The sequence below is a fragment of the Rhizophagus irregularis genome, chromosome 25 (genome assembly GCF_026210795.1).
Source record: "Rhizophagus irregularis chromosome 25, complete sequence".
NCBI classification, from domain to species: Eukaryota; Fungi; Glomeromycota; class Glomeromycetes; order Glomerales; family Glomeraceae; genus Rhizophagus; species Rhizophagus irregularis.
In genome coordinates this window covers 2,844,281-2,867,921 of record NC_089453.1, presented here as the reverse complement: position 1 = coordinate 2,867,921, position 23,641 = coordinate 2,844,281, and the positions used below count along the sequence as shown (strand labels likewise).

The 23,641-nt window shown below is 26.8% G+C and overlaps 3 protein-coding genes across 3 annotated transcripts; all 3 read left to right on the top strand.

Annotated features, from left to right (window-relative positions):
* Window positions 1-10,319: 10,319 nt before the first annotated feature.
* On the top strand, window positions 10,320-10,580 carry OCT59_017051 (uncharacterized protein; the record flags this gene model as incomplete). Its single annotated transcript, XM_066146104.1, has 1 exon — window positions 10,320-10,580. The coding sequence occupies one exon, from the start codon at window positions 10,320-10,322 to the stop codon at window positions 10,578-10,580; it is 261 nt and encodes an 86-aa protein (XP_066003829.1).
* Window positions 10,581-20,732: 10,152 nt separating this feature from the next.
* On the top strand, window positions 20,733-21,557 carry OCT59_017050 (uncharacterized protein; the record flags this gene model as incomplete). The annotated part of the gene is made up of 4 exons (XM_066146103.1): window positions 20,733-20,826; window positions 20,983-21,056; window positions 21,130-21,194; window positions 21,407-21,557. The coding sequence occupies 4 exons, from the start codon at window positions 20,733-20,735 to the stop codon at window positions 21,555-21,557; spliced, it is 384 nt and encodes a 127-aa protein (XP_066003828.1).
* Window positions 21,558-21,608: 51 nt separating this feature from the next.
* Window positions 21,609-22,958, top strand: OCT59_017049 (uncharacterized protein; the record flags this gene model as incomplete). The annotated part of the gene is made up of 1 exon (XM_025310670.2): window positions 21,609-22,958. One exon carries the CDS (start codon window positions 21,609-21,611, stop codon window positions 22,956-22,958), a length of 1,350 nt encoding a protein of 449 aa, XP_025180055.2.
* Window positions 22,959-23,641: the final 683 nt, after the last annotated feature.

The window sequence follows — 23,641 nt, the reverse complement described above, 5'->3', positions numbered from 1 at the left end:
TAAAACATTTAAAAATAGTGCTTTCTTCTTTTATTATGTATTATTTTCAAGTGTGTAATAATTTTTCATATAGTTTTAAGGTATTTCAAATAGCCGATCCTATTTTTTGAAAAATACAGAAAATAAACTAATGAAAAAAAATACGTAACGATAAACTTGAGCATTTCGTCATTTCCGAAAAATAGTTTTTATTTTGGGATGGGTTGATTATCGGCAGATCTTTCACTTTAAACATGGGGTATCATTACATTTTACTAGTAACACATAGTAATTTACATATGGTGACAGTTCTAGCAATCACTAATCAGCCTGTGTAACCTATGAGTTATCCCCCCGTATATTTATCTAACCCCCTAGGTATTACAAAACAATTTTGAGTAATGAAAATTGTGAAAATCAATTCAATAACTCTTTTTAATGCAGAGAAGACAAATCAGCCCATATATGAGCTTACTTTCCCAAAAATTTTTAAAAAACATAACAATTCTGCAGTAAAATTTTATTTTGCTTAGTTTTTTTTTAAAAAAAAATGGAAGATAAACAAAATATACAAATAGCTGAAAATAAGTTTCCACTTAGGGGCGTACCAGAAATCAGCTGATTTCGTCCAATTAGTAAGCTTGACCCCCACCCCACCTGATCACTTAATCAATCATTTTGATTGGCCGAAAAAAATATATATTAAAATTTTGATTTTCATTGGTTAAAAAAAAATGTATTAATCAAACTTCGTTGTAAATTGTAAATTCGTGATTTTATAATCAATCTCTTTAAGAAAATAAATCATGCAAAGTTTTTTAAAAGCACCAAATTTTAATAAAAATTTTTTTATTAACAACTTCAAAATAAATATCAAGAGTTTTGCAACACGTATGCATATTACAAACAAGCAACACTTTGTGACTTCCAGTTAAACTGCCAAAAACTATCAGTAGAATGTATAGTTATTTGGAAAGAAATCAAAAAAAATGATACTGCTTTTATTGATAATAAAATTTGTGAATATTACGAGACTATACTTTCTACTGTTCGTTCTCATCAAAGAATTTTATGTCACGTAATATGACAACTGGTTTTCATCATACTCCCGCTGCTTCCACTTCAGAACACATTTCCACCCCAAAATAAACTTATATTGATATTACAAAAATATCAAAAAATGCAACATCACAATATAATGCAGCTAAAAAAATTAATTCAGCTATGAAAAAACTATTTGAAATTGAATAAATGATGGAAATTACTACAGATGACTCAATGAAACTTATACTATTATCTAAAATAGCTGAAGAACAAAGATTATATCAGAACAAAAGATACAGATAAATAAATTAAAACATCATGCTGATGCATAAGCAAAACTAGTAGCAAAAAAGTTTAAGTTGCTAGAAGAAGAAGTTGTTGAAAAGTATGATACTCCGGCCCTATAAAAAATATATATACGGTTAGTATACTGTATTTTCGTATTTTGCGAACAGTATATTTATAGTATTATTACCGTATAATTACAGTATTTTCACATACTGTATATATTCGGTATTCTGCATACCGTATCATATATACGGTTTGCATACAGTATATTTTTCCAGTTTCACCCGTATGTTTTATACTTGTAAACAGTAGAAAAACTGTATGTTTTATACTAATAAACAGTATATTGTTTTATATTTTATATTGCGAACAGTATACTTTTCCAGGATAAACCGTATATTTTATACTGATAAACAGTACTTTTTTCCAATTTAAACTGCATATTTTGTACTGATAAATAGTATATATTATTCAATTAAATTGTATATTTTATATTTGCAAACATAATTTAAAATGCATTTATAATCAATAAAATTTTTATTAAATAATATTAAATATACAAATATTTTTTATAAATAATATAAATAAAAAACTAGTATAAAATAATATACTATTTGTAAAAAAAATAATATTAGCAAAATATAAACAAAAAAAAAGAAATTTAATTAGTAATATTATCATTATTTTAAATATAAAAAAGGAATAATAAAAGATTAGTAAAAAAAAGAAATTTAATTAGTAATATTATCATTATTTTAAATATAAAAAAGAAATAATAAAAAGTTAGTAATATTATTAATATATTAGTTAGATATAAAAAAGTAATAAAACGATAGTAGTAATAATGTTAGTAATATATTAAAAAAATTAAATAAAATACATAAAAGTAAAAAAAAATTATAATTAATATATGTTAACATATAATATTAATATAAAAATAAAAACATAAAATGGTGTACATATAGTTGTTTAATTAATATTGTTAAAATTCACCATTACAATTCCTGAGAGATATTAGTGAAAGTAATTGTTAATTGATATACGTGCATATCACTTTTTGTATAATTAGTAGTTTGGTACAAATATATATTATATATTGTCAAAATAAGTTTTTTATTTAATTTTTATTATTATATGTTAAAATAATTTTGGTATTCATTTTTATTGTCTTTTTTTTTCTAAAAAAAAAGACGAGAAAAGAATATTTTTGAAAAAATAAACAAAAAATAAACAATAACGTGTTATTAATGCATGTGATCAGCGATCAGCTGAATTTTAATTGGTTAAATATAGAAATGCGAAAATTAAAAAGCAGAAGTATTTTTTTTAAAATTTAAATCATACAGATTGTTTTTAAAGTTTAATTAGTAATTTAAAAGTTCTTTTTTTTTAATAAGAAAATTTGTAAAAATTTTTCTTAATACTGCTTAATTTTTAAATTAAAGCCTTAATACTAAATTAGCTAAATTAGAATTAAGAAAAATTTGTGAAAATTTTCTTTGATACTGCTTAATTTTTAAATTAAAGCCTTAATATTAAATTAGTTAAATTAGAATTAAGCAGTATTAAGAAAAATTCGCAAGAATTTTCCTTGATACTGCTTAATTTTTAAATTAAAGCCTTAATACAACTAAATTAGTTAAATTAGAATTAACATATGGGCTGATTTATGGAATTAAGTTTTCATATTCAAAAAACTAACTTTATTAAGAAAATGCAAATACAAGTTACATGAAAATGATAGATTCACACCGCTGATATAAATAAAATTGATTTGATTATATTATTTTTTGATTTTTTTAATAATATCATTAAAATTAAAAAATTTAAATATAATTGTCATGACAAAATATTGAATAACTTAACGTGTATGTGTGCTAGATGAATGAATTTATATTCATTAGAAAGAGGTAATCAAGAGCTATCTATAAACCAAATATCACATGAATTGGATCACAAGTTGCCGAATAATTACGTTCAATATATTTATTTTTAACCTTTGACTTTGATCGTTAATATCTTCACATCTAGTAATTCGATTTGAATAATCATTTTTCGTTCAGGTAGAGTAGATTCTGGGCTTTCATATGAATATAAATATATGTGTTTAGCATACATGTACGCCGAGATATTAACGATTTTGTTAATTGAATAAAACTCTGAGTATCTGACACAAAAATTCTTAAAATTATAATTCTTACCAAAAGATGATCTTTACAGGTATTATTGGGCTCTTTTTACTTTACTTAACAAGTTTTTATTTGCCATTTCTGTTTTAAATTGAATAAATTAATAAAATCAATTTTAAAAAGTAATTAACAAGTAGAATAAAATTAGTATAGTAAAAAACAAAAAAAACATCTCAAAAACTCTAAATCATAACTCACATTTTTATTTTGTATATATTTTTACTAAAAAAAAAGAAGGAACTAAGGTTAAAATAAATGAAAAAAGATTTTTCTTATTAATAAAAATTATTAATATTTGTTTTCTTACTTACTGATTAAAAAAAACCTGCTATATATGCCTATAAACTTTTCTAAGTCACCTAACAAAAATCTGATTGAAAAGTGATTGAAAAGTGATTGAAAAAGAAAGTAGTTGCCATTGTTATTTTTGAATAAACGTTAAAAAATTTTTTTTTATTTTTTGATAGATTTAGATCATCTGATTATGTAACACATACAATTTAAGCTTGTGAAACATAATTCTTGTTAAAATGTGCAAATTTTTATGTTTGGCTAATTTCACGAATTGGAAGATATAAGCAGTATTAAGAAAAATTCGCAAGAATTTTCCTTGATACTGCTTAATTTTTAAATTAAAGCCTTAATACTACTAAATTAGTTAAATTAGAATTAAGCAGTATTAAGAAAAATTCGCAAGAATTTTCCTTGATAATGCTTAATTTTTAAATTAAAGCCTTAATACTAAATTAGTTAAATTAGAATTAAGCAGTATTAAGAAAAATTCGCAAGAATTTTCTTTGATACTGCTTAATTTTTAAATTAAAACCTTAATACTAAATTAGTTAAATTAGAATTAAGTAGTATTAAGAAAAATTCATGAGAATTTTCCTTGATACTGCTTAATTTTTAAATTATAATTTATAAAAATGATTTATAATTGAGTTTTTGAATTTAGTATTATCAATCGGACTTTGAACTTAAAAATTAAACAGTATTAACAAAAATTCTTGCGAATTTTTAAATAAGTGATTTTACATCAGTGAGTTTTTGGGTAGTACATATTAGCGGATACTAGTATTGTTTGATGATTTAAAGTGTAGAAAAACTTATCCTATCACACATCAAATAAATAAAATTTGGCAAAAAAATCAGATAGCCAATTTTTGGCTATATTTGTCTGATTTGTAGCATTTTGTAGCCGATTTTTAGCATGAATTGACAAAAATTGGATATGCCAATTTTTAAATTGCATATTCAAATCAGACTGCTGATTTTAGCTATATTTGTCCGATTTGTGACTTTTTACAGCTGTATTACCAATTCTTAACCACATTTTTCAGTTTTTTCACTATACAAAAAAATTGTATATACATTATGAAATATATATTTTTATAAAAAATTATATTGTAATATTGAATTAAATTTTAAAAAATATTTTATTAAGCAATATTAAATAAAAAACTAATCTTAAATAATTAAATTTTAAACAAAATACATTAAGAATATAAATTTACTTGTAATTCAATGTAATACGCACAATTATAAAAAATTAATAACTCCACAAATATTAACTGTGCCTTCATTAAAATAAATATTCAAGTAGATTCTAAGCTGCTGAACTATTTTTAATTAATAAAAGAAGTCAATTTACTTTGGCTAAAGTGCTCAAAATACGCTCTGAAGTAACAAAATAGAAAAAATAAAATTCGTAAATAAATATCATTGTGAAAATCGTGAATAACTCATCAAGTAATAACTGTACCTTCATAAAAATTAATATCCAAGTAAATTGCGACCTGCTGAACAACTTTCAATTAATAAAAGAAGTTGATTTAATTTGACTAAAGTGCTCAAAATATGCTCTGATGTGACAAAACGGAAAAAAATAAAATTCGTAAATGAGTACCATTGTGAAAATCGTGAATAACTCATCAAGTATTAACTGTTCCTTCGTGAAAATTAATATCCAAGTAGATTGTGACCTGCTGAACAACTTTTAATTAATAAAAGAAGTCGATTTGCTTTGACTAAAGTGCTCAAAATACGCTCTGATGTGACAAAACGGAAAAAAATAAAATTCGTAAATGAGTACCATTGTGAAAATCGTGAATAATTCATCAAGTATTAACTGTACCTTCGTGAAAATTAATATTCAAGTAGATTTTGACATGCTAAACAACATTCAATTAATAAATGAAGTCGATTTACTTTGACTAAAGTGCTCAAAAGACGCTCTGAAGTGACAAAACGGAAAAAAATAAAATTCGTAAATGAGTACCATTGTGAAAATCGTGAATAACTCATCAAGTATTAACTGTTCCTTCGTGAAAATTAATATTCAAGTAGATTTTGACATGCTAAACAACTTTCAATTAATAAAAGAAGTCGATTTACTTTGACTAAAGTGCTCAAAATACGCTCTGAAGTGACAAAACAGAAAAAAATAAAATTCGTAAATGAGTACCATTGTGAAAATCGTGAATAACTCATCAAGTATTAACTGTACCTTCGTGAAAATTAATATTCAAGTAGATTTTGACATGCTAAACAACATTCAATTAATATAAGAAGTTGGTTTACTTTGGATAAAGTGCTCATAATACGCTCTGAAGTGACAAAATGAAAAAAATAAAATTCATGAATGAGTACTGTTGTGAAAATTGTGAATAACTCATCAAGTATTAACTGTACCTTCGTGAAAATTAATATCCAAGTAGATTTTAACTTGCCGAACAACTTACAATTAATATAAGAAGTTGATTTACTTTGGCTAAAGATCTCAAAATACGCTTCGAAGGTAAAAAAATTTGTAACTTAATACTACTGTATTATATAAAAAATGTAAATAATTCCAAAAATATAAACTATACTTTTATATTCTTAACAGTTTTAAACTTACTAAACTACTTTTAATTAAAAGAATAAGATTTACTTCAGCCAAAATGCTCAAACCATACTTTGAAATATATGTATAATATTTGTTTATATTTTAAATTATGAGTTACTTAATTTAAATGTATTTATATTTAAGAAAAAAAATATTTTAATTCTATTTTATAAAGTATTTAAAAAGTATTTTAGTAAAGTTTTTGAGGCAAAAAAATAATTATAACTGAAATAAAAAAAAAATCTAAGTTAATAAATAAATATTAAACCGTAATACATAATCACATGTTATATATTAAAATCAGAAATTTTATATTAAAATCGAAAAATCCTATTACAAATAACCAAAATCGGCAATTTCATGTTAAAAATCAGAAATATTATATTAAAATTAGAAATATTTATTAAAATCGGAAATATTATATTAAAATTGCCAAAAAATCAGACAGCCATATTAAAAAGGGCAAAAATCTGATTTTTATTTATTTGACCTGTGTATATCTGTAGAAAATATGTTATAAACGTATGAATTTTAATATACTGTAGAATAATACATATACCGTATCCTTTATTTACAATATTTTTGTGAACTGTATACAAAATACTGATATACAGTAGAAATGATATACGTTATAGACGTATGAATTTAATATACCGTATCACACAGTATGTTTACCGTATACTTTATTGTATTTTTTACTAAACACATTTTGCGAACAGTATACATTATACTGATATGCCGTATGTAAAAATGCGAACTGTATCAAAAATACGTATATACAGTATAAAAACCGTATACATATTTTTTATAGGGGCGGGAAGACCATCTGCAGCTATGAAAGACCCAGATTTATGGGATAAAATTCATGATAGTATTGAATTTGGAGTTGCTCATGCAAAACGTAGAAAAGTAATCATTAAAGTAAGAACGGTAAAGCATCTACGTGAAACTTTAGAAGAAAAATACAACACATACTTATCTCATCAATGTTTATCAACTTATCTCCAATCCCGTCATCAAAATACTTTTGCTACACGTCGTCATTATCATCCAGCACAAGTTGGTCTTGCTTCCGTAGCGAGAACAGAAATGAAATCTCACATTAATTAACATTATTGTCTAGCTTCTGTTAAAGCTGCAAAAATGTTTGCTGAAGTCTTTGCAGATGAAGCAATTATTGTTTCTCAAGATGACAAGGCGAAAGTTGGATTAGGAACACCTGCAGTTGGTCGTACATTTAAAACAATTCAAACTATTAATGAACTAGTAACTGTTGAAGATCATGACTTTCCAGTTGGTTCAAAAATGAAGCTTATACCTTCTGTTTATCTAATCATTGATCCAACTAATTCAAGTAATACACTCCGAACTGAACAGCTTTCTATATTCATTAGGCCAGAATATTTTATTGGAATATCGTCATAAACCCACATGGCAGATTTAAAAAGTATTGTATCCAATGAAAAGTTTTCTTCTATAATAAAAAAAGATAATCAAGTTAGACCTATTTGGGTTCTTCTTGTTGATGGCGGACCTGATGAAAATCCAAAGCATATGAAAAATATTATTCAATATGCTTATTTTTTTCGTGATCTCAACTTGGATTACTTAACTATTCGTACTCATGCTCCAGGTCAAAGTGCGTATAATCCAGTAGAACGAAGTATGGCTTCTTTGTCTGGAAAACTTGCAGGTATTACTTTACCTGTAGACGAGTTCAGATCACATCTAAATAGTCAAGAAAACGTAGTGGATGAAGAATTAGTATGACAAAACTTTGAATTTTCAGGTAAAAAACTGTGTGATATATAGAAAAGAAATGATATATATAGAAAGCCCTGGAATATATTGACCAGGAGATAAGTCCATTTGATGAATCTGATTCTTCAATATCGTAAAAGTGGATAGAAAATCACACACAAATTTGCCGCTATTCACTAGATATAAAAAAATGTAAAAATCGTGAGTGTTGTAGTGAATACAGAGCTTCGAATGCAACAATACTCTTGAATGAAAATGATAGATTTCTCCCTCCAGTTACAAAAGAAAAAGATGGTCATTTTATTAATCCAATTCACGCCCTTCAATATCATGATAGACTTAAGATCTTACCATACGATCGTTCTTGCCCTTCAATTTCACAAGAGTTACACTAGCGGCTATGTTGTAATATATGTGGCAAATACTTTCCAACTCTTAAATTTATAAGTGAGCATAAGTGTAGTATGCACTCTAGATACCACCCTCAAAATTATAAGCCATTAAAAAAAAATTATAAAAGAATTAACAAAACAGAATTGGAATGTGTAACTATTCTGTTAATTCAAAATTTCAATGTTGCAGAAGACATAATTATTCAAAGACAAGAAATTACAAGAGATTTTCGCGAAATACATTCTGATGAAGAGTGGTAGAATATTAACTTCGTTATCTTGTCTTTGAAAATTTCTTTATAATAATTAATAAATAAAAAAAAATGTTTCGTTACTTTTTTTGTAGTGGTTTTTGAACTCTATTTAAGTGATACATAATACGTTACATAAAACTTTGTGATACAAAATTAGTATTACTAAAACTAATATGCCGATGATTTTCTACGATTTTCCATGGAGTTGAGAAACTTTCTGTCAAACGAAAGCCAACATAATATAAAACCGTCAGCTAATTCAAAGCAAGTAACTTTTTGGGAAAAGTAGAATTAGATTTTTCTTGGATAAAGGCATTTGATAAGTTTACTATTACAAAGGTACTTCTCTTCTTTTTTTAAGGCTTTTTTGTGGTAAGTTTTGAAGATTTTTTTTTATTTTTTATTTTTTATTTCTTTAGGAATTGTATTTAACTATACCTTTTTCTTTTCTTTTTAAATAGGAACGGGTATGTTTTCTACGCTTTCATTAGAATTTTTTACGTTTTTCTCTTTTAAAAACAGTATTTAATCATTCCTTTTTGTTTTTTTTTAATAGGATCAATTGGTATGAGTTTTTTTACACTTTCTTTAAGGTAGAATTCAGGTTTTCCTTATTTTTTCTCATTTGAACGGTTACTAACCGTTTTCTATTCTTTTTTTTAATAGGAACGGGTTAATACATCTAATAAACTTGGGTTTCTTTAACTAATAATAATAAGACTTTTTTAAAATTTTTCTTTGAAAGTAATTAAATAAAAATTTTAAAGAAATGTGAATTTTTAACAAATAAAATCAATAACTGCTACACAAATTTACTTCGATATTGTCAGGTGATATATGTATTGTATAAAAACACGTTTATTAGTAAAAAAAAATCAACCAATAAAATTATAAATAATTTTCACGTGACCATATCAACCTGATTTTGAGACTGACTCCCCCACCCCATATCAAATCAGCTGATTTCTGGCACACCCCTTATTGAAGGCACAGAACAACAAATTTTTTTACAAACCACATATATAAATTACTTAAATTTTAGTGAAGGTCTTGCCGCTCAGTTTTTTACCGGAAGAGATATAGAAGTTCAACGTAATGTACTACAGAATAATTTCAGTTTTAACAGACAAAGACATAAATAGTTGGGAACTAAGGGCCTCTCGTTATCAAATGACTCCAGAAAGTTTTGCTTTTTTTTACACACTGCTATATATTTTGCCGTAAAGGGTTATGTCGCAGCAGAGTGTTCAACGGCTGATAGAAGAAATATGTTGGCAACATCAATAGCAGAACATGTGACTTCTATGGATTTGAAATAACAAAAAATAGAAGAGATCCAAAAAGCAAAAAAGCATTATTCAGAGCGATCTCCTGAAAAGGAAAAATCTAAGACAGAAATAAAACACAGGTCTAAAAAGATAAGAAAAAAAAGAAAAAAGCCCAACGCCATGATTCTGATTCAGATTTTACTTACCAATATGGGAGTGATTCTGATGATCTATTAGATCAAACAATTAATGAACTGATGGAGAAAGCCGCTGATGAGATGATCTCAATTGACCAACCAATTGTAGATCCAATGAAGATGATCAAATCTGGAATTAATCTTGATAACAGCCCAAATGTTGATCAATCATCAAAAATGGAAATCGTCATGGATATACCAGTTATAAAACAGATTGAAAATACGACCTTGCTGCAGGCAATTCTTCAATTACAGAACATCATAGCGGATTTGACAAAATCTTCGAATAAAAAGAAAAAGTTGAATAAACATTTAGTTTAACAAGCTATTACAGGTCATATACCAACCAATGAGGATACATTGCGAGTCAGAGACATTTTAGTATATGATATTTCGGTATCCTGGACGCCAGAGGAAATTCTAAAACAATTAACTCTATGGGGAAAAACTATTAGTATGCAAACAAAACGACAAAGAAAATATCAGACAGTTCGTTTGTCAATAGAATTGAGTACCTTTCGTCTAGCCCAATTCGAAGTTAATGAAAACCCTATGTGGACTACAGATTTAGGGGATACCTGTACGGTGGTTTCCAGCTAAGTGGACTCTCAAAGAAAGAAAACAACGCGAGAAGTTCTAAGCTATGATTAGAAACATTCCAAATTCTATGACGTTAGCAGCTTTATGGAAAGATAGCTGCCCACATTCATTCCTTTCTGCCGTAAAAGGTTTGAAAAGTTTTAAAATTATACAAACAGCTAAGGGAATCGTAAGTTTATTGGTTATTTTGAAAAGTGGGTTGATATGCAAACAGCATTAGATAATCAATATACTTGGAAACAAGTGCACCTGTCTTGGAATCGACACGTACCTCCAAAGCAACTAACAAGGTCATAAGGTAATAATACCAACAAGAACTAAAGAACTTCAAGAAGTCAACAGATCCAGAAAAAATAGCAGAATTCTTTGAAGAATTCCAAGAAGAAACTACAAGAGACAAAGTCTGATAAAAAATCCAAAAAGGATAAAAAAGACAAGTCCCGTAAAGCATCGAGATCAAAGATCTTAGCAGAAATTATAGATGTTTTGCGTAAATTAATTTAGTTTAGATTAATTTAGATTTCACAAATTTATTATTTCATTTTACTTGGTGCGATAAATAAAAAACTAATTTTATCCTAGTCAGGTTTTTAGGGCGAAAGAAATAGGTCATTTTCCCAAATTGAGGATTATAACACTATAGTCACAGGTCGAAAAGTGAAAAATCAGGCACCAATCGGTGCCTGATTGGCATTTTCGCCAAATACCGTCACCAATCAGGCAGTTTGCTAACTTTTAATCCAGTGATTAGAAAAAGATGAAATATAGCTTATTGGAATCATCTCAACAAGACGAATCTAATGGTAGTAAAATCGCATCTCTAGAATTAATAGTTAATAAAAAATTAAGTAAAATATAAAAATAAAACATTTTTATTTTTATATTTTACTTAATTTCTCATCAAGTAATGTTTTATTTTTATATTTTACTTAATTTTTTATTAACTATTAATTCTAGAGATGCGATTTTACTACCATTAGATTCGTCTTGTTGAGACAATTCCAATGAGCTATATTTCATCTTTTTCTAATCACTGAATCAAATGTTAGCAAACTGCCTGATTGGTGACGGTATTTGGCGAAAATGCCAATCAGGCACCAATCGGTCACCAATCAGGTACCTGATTGGTAACCGATTGGTGACTGATTGATGCCTGATTTTTCACTTTTCGACCTGTGAGTGTAGGTATTAATTAGAACTTATATAGAAACTAGTTGGATAGTATTCGTTTTAGTTCACCATATTGCCTGCCTTCCTATGTATAAGTCATTAGACTTCCCATATGTATTGATCTTTAACATTTATCGCTAATAAAAAAAACAAAAAAAAAACAAAAAAAAGACAAATCAGCCCATATGCTTGTTTATTATATCTATTAGGAGAGTTATAAAATGCATTTTTATATTTATTTAGTTGTATTTGCTTTATTATATCTATCAGGAGATATAGGAGAGCGCATTTTATATTTATTTAGGTATTATTTATTATATTTATTATTTTTTTTTTTGTAAAGTAGTGCAATTTGTGAGTTTATTAATTATATAAAATACAGAAAGTTCTGTTACATGTATAATTAATTAGTTTAAAACTCCAAACCGGTCCCCCATCCATAAGATTACTCCCATGTCCTACCATCACCCTATGAAATTCATCTATATCCTCCCATAATAGCTATCAGATTATATAGGATCATCATAATCACATGGTTTTAGTAAATGCTTTCACTACCCTCTAAACAAAAGGAAGTATTATATTTATATTTATACAATTTGATATTATTATATACCTTCCAAATTACCCTATTTCCTTCTTTAACAATTGATTTATATATTGTCTTGTTTTTTCTAAAGCAACTGACCACTGTTTCATTATGCTTAAAAATTTTTCTTCCTTTTAGGTCATATACATCACCTTCTATTTGCTGGTTGGAATTCTCTCATATACAACACAGGTAAAACGCTGACCAATTAAGTACCTACCCGATTGGTAACTTTTTTTTTGATCGGTCATCTGATTTATTCAATAGTTAGAAATTGGTGTACACTTCAATCGGGTATCAATCAGGTTAATACCCGATTAATAATTATCGTTCAGTTTAAATTTACCGATTGATTTCTATTGTTTCAATTAGACTATTGATAAACTATTTTTCTTTAACTAAAATTAAACTATTTTATACTATTGAAATTTACACTAACATTTTTTTCGAACATTTACTTTTGAAACTTAAAAAAAAGTTTAAACTATTTCATACTATCTTTAACATTTTTTTTCAAACATTTACTTTTGAAACTTTTAAAAAAATTTTTTTTTTAGGAAATTGGTTCCGATTTGGATACCGGAATCCCACAAAAGTTTCAAACATTTTACTTTCGAAACTTTATTAAACTGAAAAAACCATTTATTTGAAGATATTAATAAATGATTTTTAACATTTTTTTTTAACATTTTATTGTAGGGAATCGGTTATAACGAATCCCATAGGTGAGTTTCGAAAAATAATTTTTTGAAACTCACTTTTTTTTTAATATTCAATTGTAGGGAATCGGTTATAACGAATCCCATAGGTGAGTTTCGAAAAATAATTTTTTGAAACTCACTTTTTTTTAATATTTAATTATAAGGAATCGGTTACAACGAATCCCATAGGTGAGTTTCGAAAAATAATTTTTCGAAACTCACTTTTTTTTAATATTCAATTATAGGGAATCGGTTATAATGAATCCCATAGGTGAGTTTTGAAAAATAATTTTTCGAAACTCATTTTTTTTTATTATTCAATTGTAGGGAATCGGTTATAACGAATCCCATAGGTTAGTTTCGAAAAATTCTTTTTCGAAACTATTAAAAAATGTTTTTAACGTTTTTTTTCTAATACACTATTATAGGGAATCGGTTACAACGAATCCCATAGGTGAGTTTTGAAAAAATTTTTCGAAACTCTTTTTTTTTAATATACAATTATAGCATATCCGCCGATCTGCAGAATTAACAAAATTTGTCTAAATTAAGGAATTTGACAATAATTTAATAAAAATTAGGTAATTAAGTTTCACAAAAATAATCACACTTGTGCTACATGATCATATGACAGATATTAAGAAATTACTTCAACAAAAAGTTGCGTTAAAAAAATTTTTTTCTTTCGTAAACTCCCTATTAAACTCCCCATCAACTCCCCCATCAACTTTTCAACCAGTTTTTACATCAAGTAAGTTGAGAAATTTTGCAAGTATATTAGTAATTATTTTACATTAGACACAACTTGGAACTGTTTTTTTTATTTTTTTTTTTATAGTTTATAAAAAAAATTTATTTAGAAAGCAAAATTATTCAAAAAATCTTTCAATAAATAAATAACTCTAAATATTAATAATGATGATTTAGTGAAATTAAATTATGTATTGATTAGCTGTTTAATTACTGTGTAATCTATTTGATATTTATTATTAATTATTTTTCAGTTAATTTTTTTTTGTTAAATCATTAAATATTCTGGATTTTTGTAAAGTTTTCTATAAACTAACTTTATAATATTTTTTTCCCTTTTTTTCTAGAAACTCCTTTTACTGGCTTCGGGTTAAAGAGGTAAATATTTTGGGAGAGTTCTTAAAGTTTTTTTTATATATTTTTGACATTTTTTCTTACGTAGAAACAGATTTTGATCAATTTTAATCAGTACTGCGCCACATAATTGATGATTGGCAAAATCGGCGGATATGCTGCACATTATAAAATATCGTCTTGTACCAGATCTCTCCTAGTTTTTCCCGGCCTAGCATTTTTTTGCTATATAGACGACATTAACGTTATTTTATTTCTTAAATTATCATTTCTTTTTGTTCTCTTTTACTGTTTTGAATGAAAATAATATTTTTTTTTAAAAGGGTTACTTCCTTCCTCATAAAAATTAAAAAGACGACTTGAAAACAAATGTGGGACCTTTTGAATTTTTTTTTCTATTTGAATTACATTAAGATTGTCTTATGTCTTTTTTATTAATGACAACATATTGGTAAATAATGTGGTGGGTCTTTTGGCATTTTAACCAATATGATTATTTTTGCCTATAGGGATAAGCTTGTCTTACCCATAATCTTTCCACAATTTTTAATAGTAGAAACATAAAAACCCTTTTCCATATTGTACAACCATTCTCCAAAAATGCCTTAACCTCAAAGATATTGACAAATAGACAATTTAAAGAAAACTGGCTTTCCTTTAAAATAATTATTTGGGATTATTGCACGTTTTTTATTATTATTATAAGAAAGTACAAGATGCTAAAAATTTGCAAAGGTAAAATATTACAATCAGAACCAGATAACCTTTGTTTCTTAACAGACAATCACATGTTGAAACTAATCCTTTAGCATTATCTACCATCCAAAAGGCTAATTCTACAGTAAAACCAAAGAAGTCATTTAGCAAATACAAATAAGGAGAGATGGTAATTGAATGGAAACGTGATAAAGATGCGATGGGTAATATATTTGGTGCTGGGCACAAACAAGTATACGTTGTCTAGTTTTCAAATTAATGAAAAAAAAATACATAGATCTTTAGAATAAAAATCAATTACATCAATAAAGAGAATAGAAAAATAAGAAAGAAAAAAAAATTGCAAGTATGTGGGTGACCTGTTAGGATCATTTGGAGTATCACTACACTTTAATGCGTGAATTGCCTCTTGAAATTCGCGTATCCAAGCTCGACAATTTCTCACCGAGATTTCCCGCGTCTAAAGAAAAAGAGAAATGAACAATTAGTATAAATAATCGTTAAAACTAAATAAAAGAAAGTTGAAAAAAAAAATATTTTTTTTTTTACTTGACGGCTTCCATATCCAGAAACTTGAAAAACCACCTAAAAAACAATGAACAGATAGTAACGTTTGTCAAATTAAAATCAAAAATTTTTTTCTGTATTCTATATGTAACTGCCATGCTTTAATGTAATGCCTTGTAATGTCCGGCCTAAAAGTAAGATGAACAGTTAGTAATGGTCGTTAATGTAAAAAAAAATGAGAAAGAATTTTCTACTTGCCGAAAAGAAAATTTCCACGAGTTCAGGCTGTCTAAATCGAAATCTACTTCTTAGAAATTAGCCGTCTAAAAAGCAAAAGAGTTAATTGAAATAAAACAAATTAAAACAAAAAAAAATAAATAATAGTGAATATTACCGGTGAAGATAGAAAAAAAAGGCTCTCTGGGCATGGTATAGAAATTGTTTTCTTCCCCGTACTTCTAAAGTTCAAAGATAATTTTTTATGTATTTCCGAGACTAAGACCTGTTTGAATTCTGCTACAATATTAAATGGTAACTAGTCAAGTTCTTGATTTTGATTATATTTTCATACAATTATCTTATGTCTCGTCAAACCTTTTGAATTTTTGAACCCTTTTCTACAAGTAGAACAGAAAAAATTATTTGGTAATTGAGTGCAAGAAAGCGTTGCTGATGGCATGGTTGCTATTTATGTAGTTTATAAGTTTTTTATGTTTTTAAAAACAAGTGAAAACTGAATATGCAATAGAAATAGTCTGTAATTAAACTTTATGTCCAGCGATAATTATTTTTTACTTGAACGGTATAATGGGTTTTTGACATGAATAATGGGTTTTACCTTTTGCTTTGTTGGTGGTTTTGAGAGGATTATTTACATCATGATCAGGTGGTTTTGTGGTACAAATACTGCAGATCCGCAGATATGAAAAAAAAGGAATCAAAAAAAAAATATGTACCGAAAAAAATTCTGAAAAAAAAGGACAATAATTCAGTCCAAAAAGACCGAAAAAAAACATTCAAAAAAAAAATCAATAATTCAGTCTAGAAAAAAAAGACCAAAAAAAAATAATATAAAAAAATGGGTCTTAAAAGACTGTAAGTCTGTAACAATAGGATTATTAATAAAAAAAAAATAATAATAATTTTCAGTTTGGAAAAAAAAACCAAACCGAAAAAGAAAGAGGAAAAAAAATGAAAAATTTTTAAAAAAGAAAAAAATTAAAATTAAAAAAGAAAAAATTTTGGGTTTTAACAGTTAACTATAAACAGGTTAATCCAAATCAAATAAATTAATTATAATCAGGTCATCCAAGTGGTCGGGTCTCTAAAAATAGCAGATTTAAGCTTATCATAAATGGTAAGCATGCTATTTAATATTACCTTTTATGTTTAACCTGCTAGTAATTTTGTCCTACTGATTTTTTTTTTATCAATCTCTTTTTTTAACAAAATTTTTTTTTGATAAAAAATAAATCATTAACTTGACTTCTCAGCGATCAATTTTTTGGTTTTTTTAAACCGAATTTTTTTATTTTTTTAATTTTTAAAATATACTTTTTTCAGTTTTATTAAACCAAATTTTTTAATAATAATATTTTTTTCAGTTTTTAATTATTTTTTATTTTTTTTTCGGTTTTTTAAATTTCAATTTTTTAAAAAAAGGTTTTTGGATTTTTTTTTATTTGTTAGAAATCAGGAACATGGAATCTTATTTAAGACTCGTCTTGAAAGTTAAGTTTCAAAAAGTTTTAAATTTGCTTTTAGAAACTTTATTAAACATTTATTTTTTATATTTTGTAGGAAACGGACTCTTAAAGCTTTGAAAATGATCTAATTATGTAGGATTGATTATGACGTGGTAAATTAAAGAATCAAAGGTTATTTGGTGGCATCTTTCATTCAGATTGAGTCAAATTTTAATCCAGCTTATTTAATCTATTGATATGATCCAAATCCAAAGTCTTTTTTTTTAAGAAAATGTCGTTCCTAGTTATCAAGAATTCTGTTCATATCTGTTTGGAAAGAGTCAGGTTTGTCCCAGTATTATATGGTAGGAGTATTGTTAATTTTACCACAGGAAGAAACTGGGAAGCGGGAGGAAAGAATATTTGAGGGGTGATGGAAGGGAAGGACTGGAGGCAGTCTGATTCAGAGATGTTATCTATAAAGTCTTCATCACATCCTCATTCAATTTCGGCATGAGTGAGGTCGCGAGATGAAGCATCAGGATCTAATTTTTTCTCAATTTGTTTAAGCCTGACTTCATGATTATCTAAACGCGAAACCAAAATAGCAATGAGTTCGGCAATCTGAATATCTTCGATTAAAAGAACAAGACCACTTGTTGGGAAGGGAACTTCAGATTGGTTGGAATTAGTAATTTCATTTTCTTGAATAGGATGTTGACCAGTAACAGATATATAGGAAGTGTTGGGATGTCTATAGGAGTTGAGATCACTGTGATTTTGAACGAGAACGTGAACATAATCCTGTTGACTAACAGATATTACCAGAAGAATTCCTGTTGAAACGGTTATTGCAGGCCTAAATCATCAATAAAGTTTCGCAACTTTGTCATCCAGTTTGTTAATAGGACGTCTTAGGGTAGCGCCACATATATGGAATAAGGGAGTGACTTCATCGGGTTGGTACTCAATGTTTTTTTTGATTTATTTGATTTAATTTACTTGGATTTTTTAATAATTTACTTTCTTTTCTTCTAGACTACAGCTTTATAGGTTGTTTTCTTTAATCAGTGGAATGCGCAAGCCGTCAAGAAAAAAGGAAAAATGGATTTAATAGCCAAGGACGCATCAATTAACTTATTTATAAATTGCTATATCACTATATTAACTATATTACTATAGATTTTAGAGTCAAAAATCTTACTACGTTAAAATGTAAGAGATATAATTCATTTTCAGTGGATTTAAAATGTATTACCACTTAAAGCTGATTCCCAAGTTTGTAAAACCTTTTTTACTTAAATTATTAATACTGTATTTCAAATTTTGCATTATAACCAAATTTCTATAATAACATAGATACATAGTGTTTGTTAATTAATCAATAAACTGAGTTTTTGACAGTTGTATAGCGAACGTTTTCATCACTTTGTTAGACGTTCTATTTCAAATTGACTAATTCACTTTCATTTGGTAGTAAGAAGTAACTTTGGTAAGTTTCTTTCTTTTTTTACTTCTTTCCATCATTTTGTTAGAAATTTATTGCTAATTCTTCCAAGTTTCATTTCAGTTGTACAATACAAAGAAATATGGATATCACTAGAATTTACTTTGGTTGTAATAAGATAACACGTGAAATATATAGTCACACAAGACCATGCAGTCTGGTTGGTAGCACATGTGCAAACATTTATTGGTAGTGAGTTTCGCATCAAAAACATTTTTTCCTTTAGAATAATAACTTTAGACCTCAAGATGCAAAATCTTTCACCTCCAACCACACCTCCAACTACAACTTCAACTACAACTCCAACCATAACTCAAACCACAAATACAAATGAGTATAAGTGTAGTGAATGTCAGAAAATATTCAAAAATAAAGCAGGCCTAACACGCCATAATACCATTATTCGTAAATATAATACTCTTCGAGAGGGGTTACCAGTAGTGCCAACGGATCTTACAAAATTATTCAAGAATGATTTGATTTACTTTATTCATCATTGATTGCCAAGTGGTTTCAAAAATGCTGGAAAGAAATTGGTTTCTATACCATGTAGTGAAAGTCAATTTCATGCAATCTTCGCTAATCATATACATTTTTATTCTAAAAAATCTGGTGTTTATAAATGTTGGTTTCGTGGAAAAGAGGGAGAGGAGAAGTTAAATCAGATATTTGGAAGTACAGATTGGGAAATAAAATATTATAATCAAAATCAGAGAACTTTCATTGTTTTGACGGACAATAATGTATCACATCAAAAAACTGAAACTAATCCCTTAGCATTAGCTACTGCAAAAAAGGCCAATTCTATAATAAAACCCAAAAAGTCACTTAATAAATACAAATACGGAGAGATGTTAGTTGAATGGAAGTGCAGGCATGATAAGGATGCGATGGGTAATATATGTAGTGCTGGGTTCATTTATATCCATTTTTATACAAAACAAGTGTATATTGTTTAGTTTCAATTAATAAAGAATAAAATAGATCTTTTAATTGTTTTGAAATGATAAAATAATTATGTTATCATTAGAGTATTATGTGGGTATTTACAATATTTTATAAAATTTATTAATGATAATAAAGAAATATGATAAAGAAACAAATAGAAATATTGAAACTTAAAATGTAAGAGCTTAGCCAACTGACCATAATACCCGATTCATGAAATAATATTTTTAAGGTGAAATTTAAAAAAATATTATTCTTAAATCTAAGAAAGTTTTTAAACGTTTTATAAATTTTTAAAAAATCACCTTTTTCTAAAGAGGTTATAACCAGTATTTCGTTAAAATTGCCCATTATCTAATTAAAAAGGAGATTTTTTTAAAATAAAAACAAAATTTCTCCAATCTTTATTTTCACATTAAAAGAATTTACTATACCTATAAATAGAGTATTGAAAGAGCTTGTTTTTAAATCCTGAACATTTCTTTTCTTAATTATACTTTTATTTAAAAAAATGTAAGTAATAATAAGAAATAATAAAGAGCAAAGTAAAAAATTATTGTTCAGTATTGTTCAGTATCAAAAAAAAATTGTTTTTAATATTTACCCATTGTTATCCAAATAATTCAAGTTAATTAATAATTGTATGTGTTATAATTTATTTTATATTAGGCAATTAATTTTTAAAGAATAATAAGGTTGACCGTTGACGACGTTGACGACTGAATTTCATCATTAAAAAAAAAATAGTAAAAAAAAATATATAAATAGAATTTATCATGTATACTTTCCAAATTTAGATACATTGTATACGTGACGTTTAATTGTCACATGATCACATAACAGAAAAAACGCGTTTTTTATATTTTATCTTTAAGTGAAATCATATTTGTCACCTCTTATTATTTGTCACTACACAATACGTTTAACTTGATAAATAAAAAAAAAATGAATGGAAAAGAATTTTCCAATTATCCTAATGATTTAAATATTACATGGAAAGATAATAAGCGTACTTTTCATTATAAAATAATGAAAGCAGGTACATATCCTAAAGAACATATATTATGTAAAACCAAAAAACCACATTCATATTTAATTCCACATAATTATGTAATTCAAACAACTTGAAATTGAAATGCATGTACAGTTCAATGTTCAATAAATTATGTTAATGATAAACCTATATATATAATAGCATTTGGAAATAATTTTTCTAATCAAGTTGTCTCAAGTAAATCTTCTTCAGACGTCACAACATTATTTCACAAAGTAAGTATATATTGTAATATTACATATTACCATTTTTCGATCTAGTAAATAAAACTTTTATATAATTTTAAAGCAAGTCAATCCAGAAAGTAATATACGAACTTCAGGAGTAATTTTTTTTGGATTACATTGGAATCTGTACATCAGTATTGTATTAAGCTACCTAAAAAATGTACTTTAAAAATAGTGAATGAAGCTTCTCATTCAATTCTTACTAAAAGAGCTAAATCTATGACCAAGCAAGTATTTAATGACTTTACAAATATTTCCAAACAATATTATAATCCTGAAGATAAACCTCTTTTGAAAGAAGTTTAATTTTCTGTAAATGATTTTAAATTTAAAATAAGAATTGGAGATGAAGATGTGGCAGTAAAAAAATATAAAAGTGAAGCAATGATGATGGCAATTGATAATGGCCAGATTTCGCGTGATGCGTATAGAGATTTAACAACAATTGAAGAGGAACTACCACGTGAATGGATTATTGCTGAGAAATGAAAAGAAATTAATAATAAAATGAACAATAAAATCAAAATTAATATAGTTGAAATGCCACAATATATAGATTCAGATTCTAACGAAACTCCTGATATCTTTAATCCAGAAGTAATTGATGAAGTAACTACTTCAATTAGTAAAGGTGCTCAAAGAAGTATAAAAGATATATTGAAATTTATAGTACCAAATTTAGTAAAAAGAAATATTCTTAATCCCCAACAGCCAATTGTTAATATAAGAATCTCAGGAGATGGTAGAAATGTTGGAAAGAAAGTTAAACATGACATGATTACTTTTGCGATTTTAGATGATATTGATAATATACATAATCCAAACTATCATCATACTGTTGTATTATATCCTGGATCAGAAAATTATGAATCGTTAGATATGTTAATGATCCCATTCCGAAATGAGTTACATGAATTAACAGAAATAGGATTAATTATTGGAGGAATTAATTGGATATTTAATCTTTATTTTAGCTCTGATTGGAAGTTTCTCACAATTTGCTTAGGGTTTAACTCCGCAAATAGCTTATTTTTTTGCCCATGGTGCCTTATCTCAAAAAAAGAAATGTCAAATGTTAATAAAGAGTGGTCAATATCAAAACAAATGGATTGTATAAATATATATAATGGTCATCATTCAGTACCATTATTTAATATGATACCATTAGATCATTGGATTCCTGATGAACTACATATAATGTTACGTATAACAGATAGACTTTGGAATCTGGTATTACATGAAATTCAAGAAACTGGTTATTTTAATGATGTTGCTAGAGAGATTATTGTTAAAGAAATGAATAGAATTAAAGTAAATTTTCATTTCTGGCAAGAAAAAGGATGCCAAACTTGGAGTTTTACTTCGCTCATGGGACAAGACAAATTAAAAGTATTACAATTTTTTGATCTTAGCACAATTTTACCACCAACACGTGCAAGAGCAATTAGAATGTTATGGGATGGATTTTATGATTTATATATGGATATACGTAATCCAGCTACTAATCCCAAAACATTTAAAAGAAATGCAAAGATGTGGTTAAAAATTTTTCTTACACCATCTACTGGAGTACCAAATAGTGATGATTTTGTTCAGGGTTTATATAGACCAAACGATATTACACCATACATACACGTTCTTGTTTTTCATATTCATGAGTTTATGGAGAAGCATAAAAAATGGGGATTAAAATCTTTCTCATGTGCGGCAGTTGAAAACAAAAATCATCAACAAGTATCTCAATTTTTTCGGAAAACTCTAAGAGATGAAGGTAATGGTGCAAATCGAAAATCAGCAATTGTTCAAATCCTTGAATTTGAAAATAGAAAGCTTCACTACAATATTAATGATTCTCAAGTTACTCCAAAAATGATAAAACTTCAAGTTTAAAACATTTATATGTATATAATTAAATTTTATTAAAGGTGAAACAGCTACTACGGTAATTTTAAACATACAATAAATACATTAATTATAGCTAGCGGTTGGATTACATAAACTGTATGATCACGAGACCCTGATCAGATCCAAATTATCCCTTTGACAAACTGATTCTTTTTTCCTAAAAAAAAAGGAAAGAATCATTAGTTCGTTTCTTTAAAATAACGTTAAAAAATCCTCCTCTCTCCAATTTACTTTCCGATATTCCAGAAAGTCCACATTCCTAAAAAAAAATATTCTATTTAAAAAAAGCCAAGTCTCCTATATATTATCTTCAGAAGACCATTCCAAAATATCTAGAATCTTACTGAACTTGCTGACTTAGAGTTCTTTTCCGTTCTTTAAAAGTCCATTAAACCCCTATAAAAAAACAAGAACGGTTAGAACGGTTAATAAATTGTTCTATAATATTAAAAAAAACTAAGATTCGTAATACTTACGAATCTTGGTTCTTTTTCATTCTTTGAAAGCCCACCCGAAACTTAGTATTTGCTGATGACCTTTCAACAGTCGTAACTAAAATCATTTATATTAAATAATGGCGTTAAGTATTTCTCAGCAGCAGTTGTAGCAGTATCGTCAACGCCAGCATCAACGTGATCAAAAATTTATTTTTTATCATATCGGAAGTC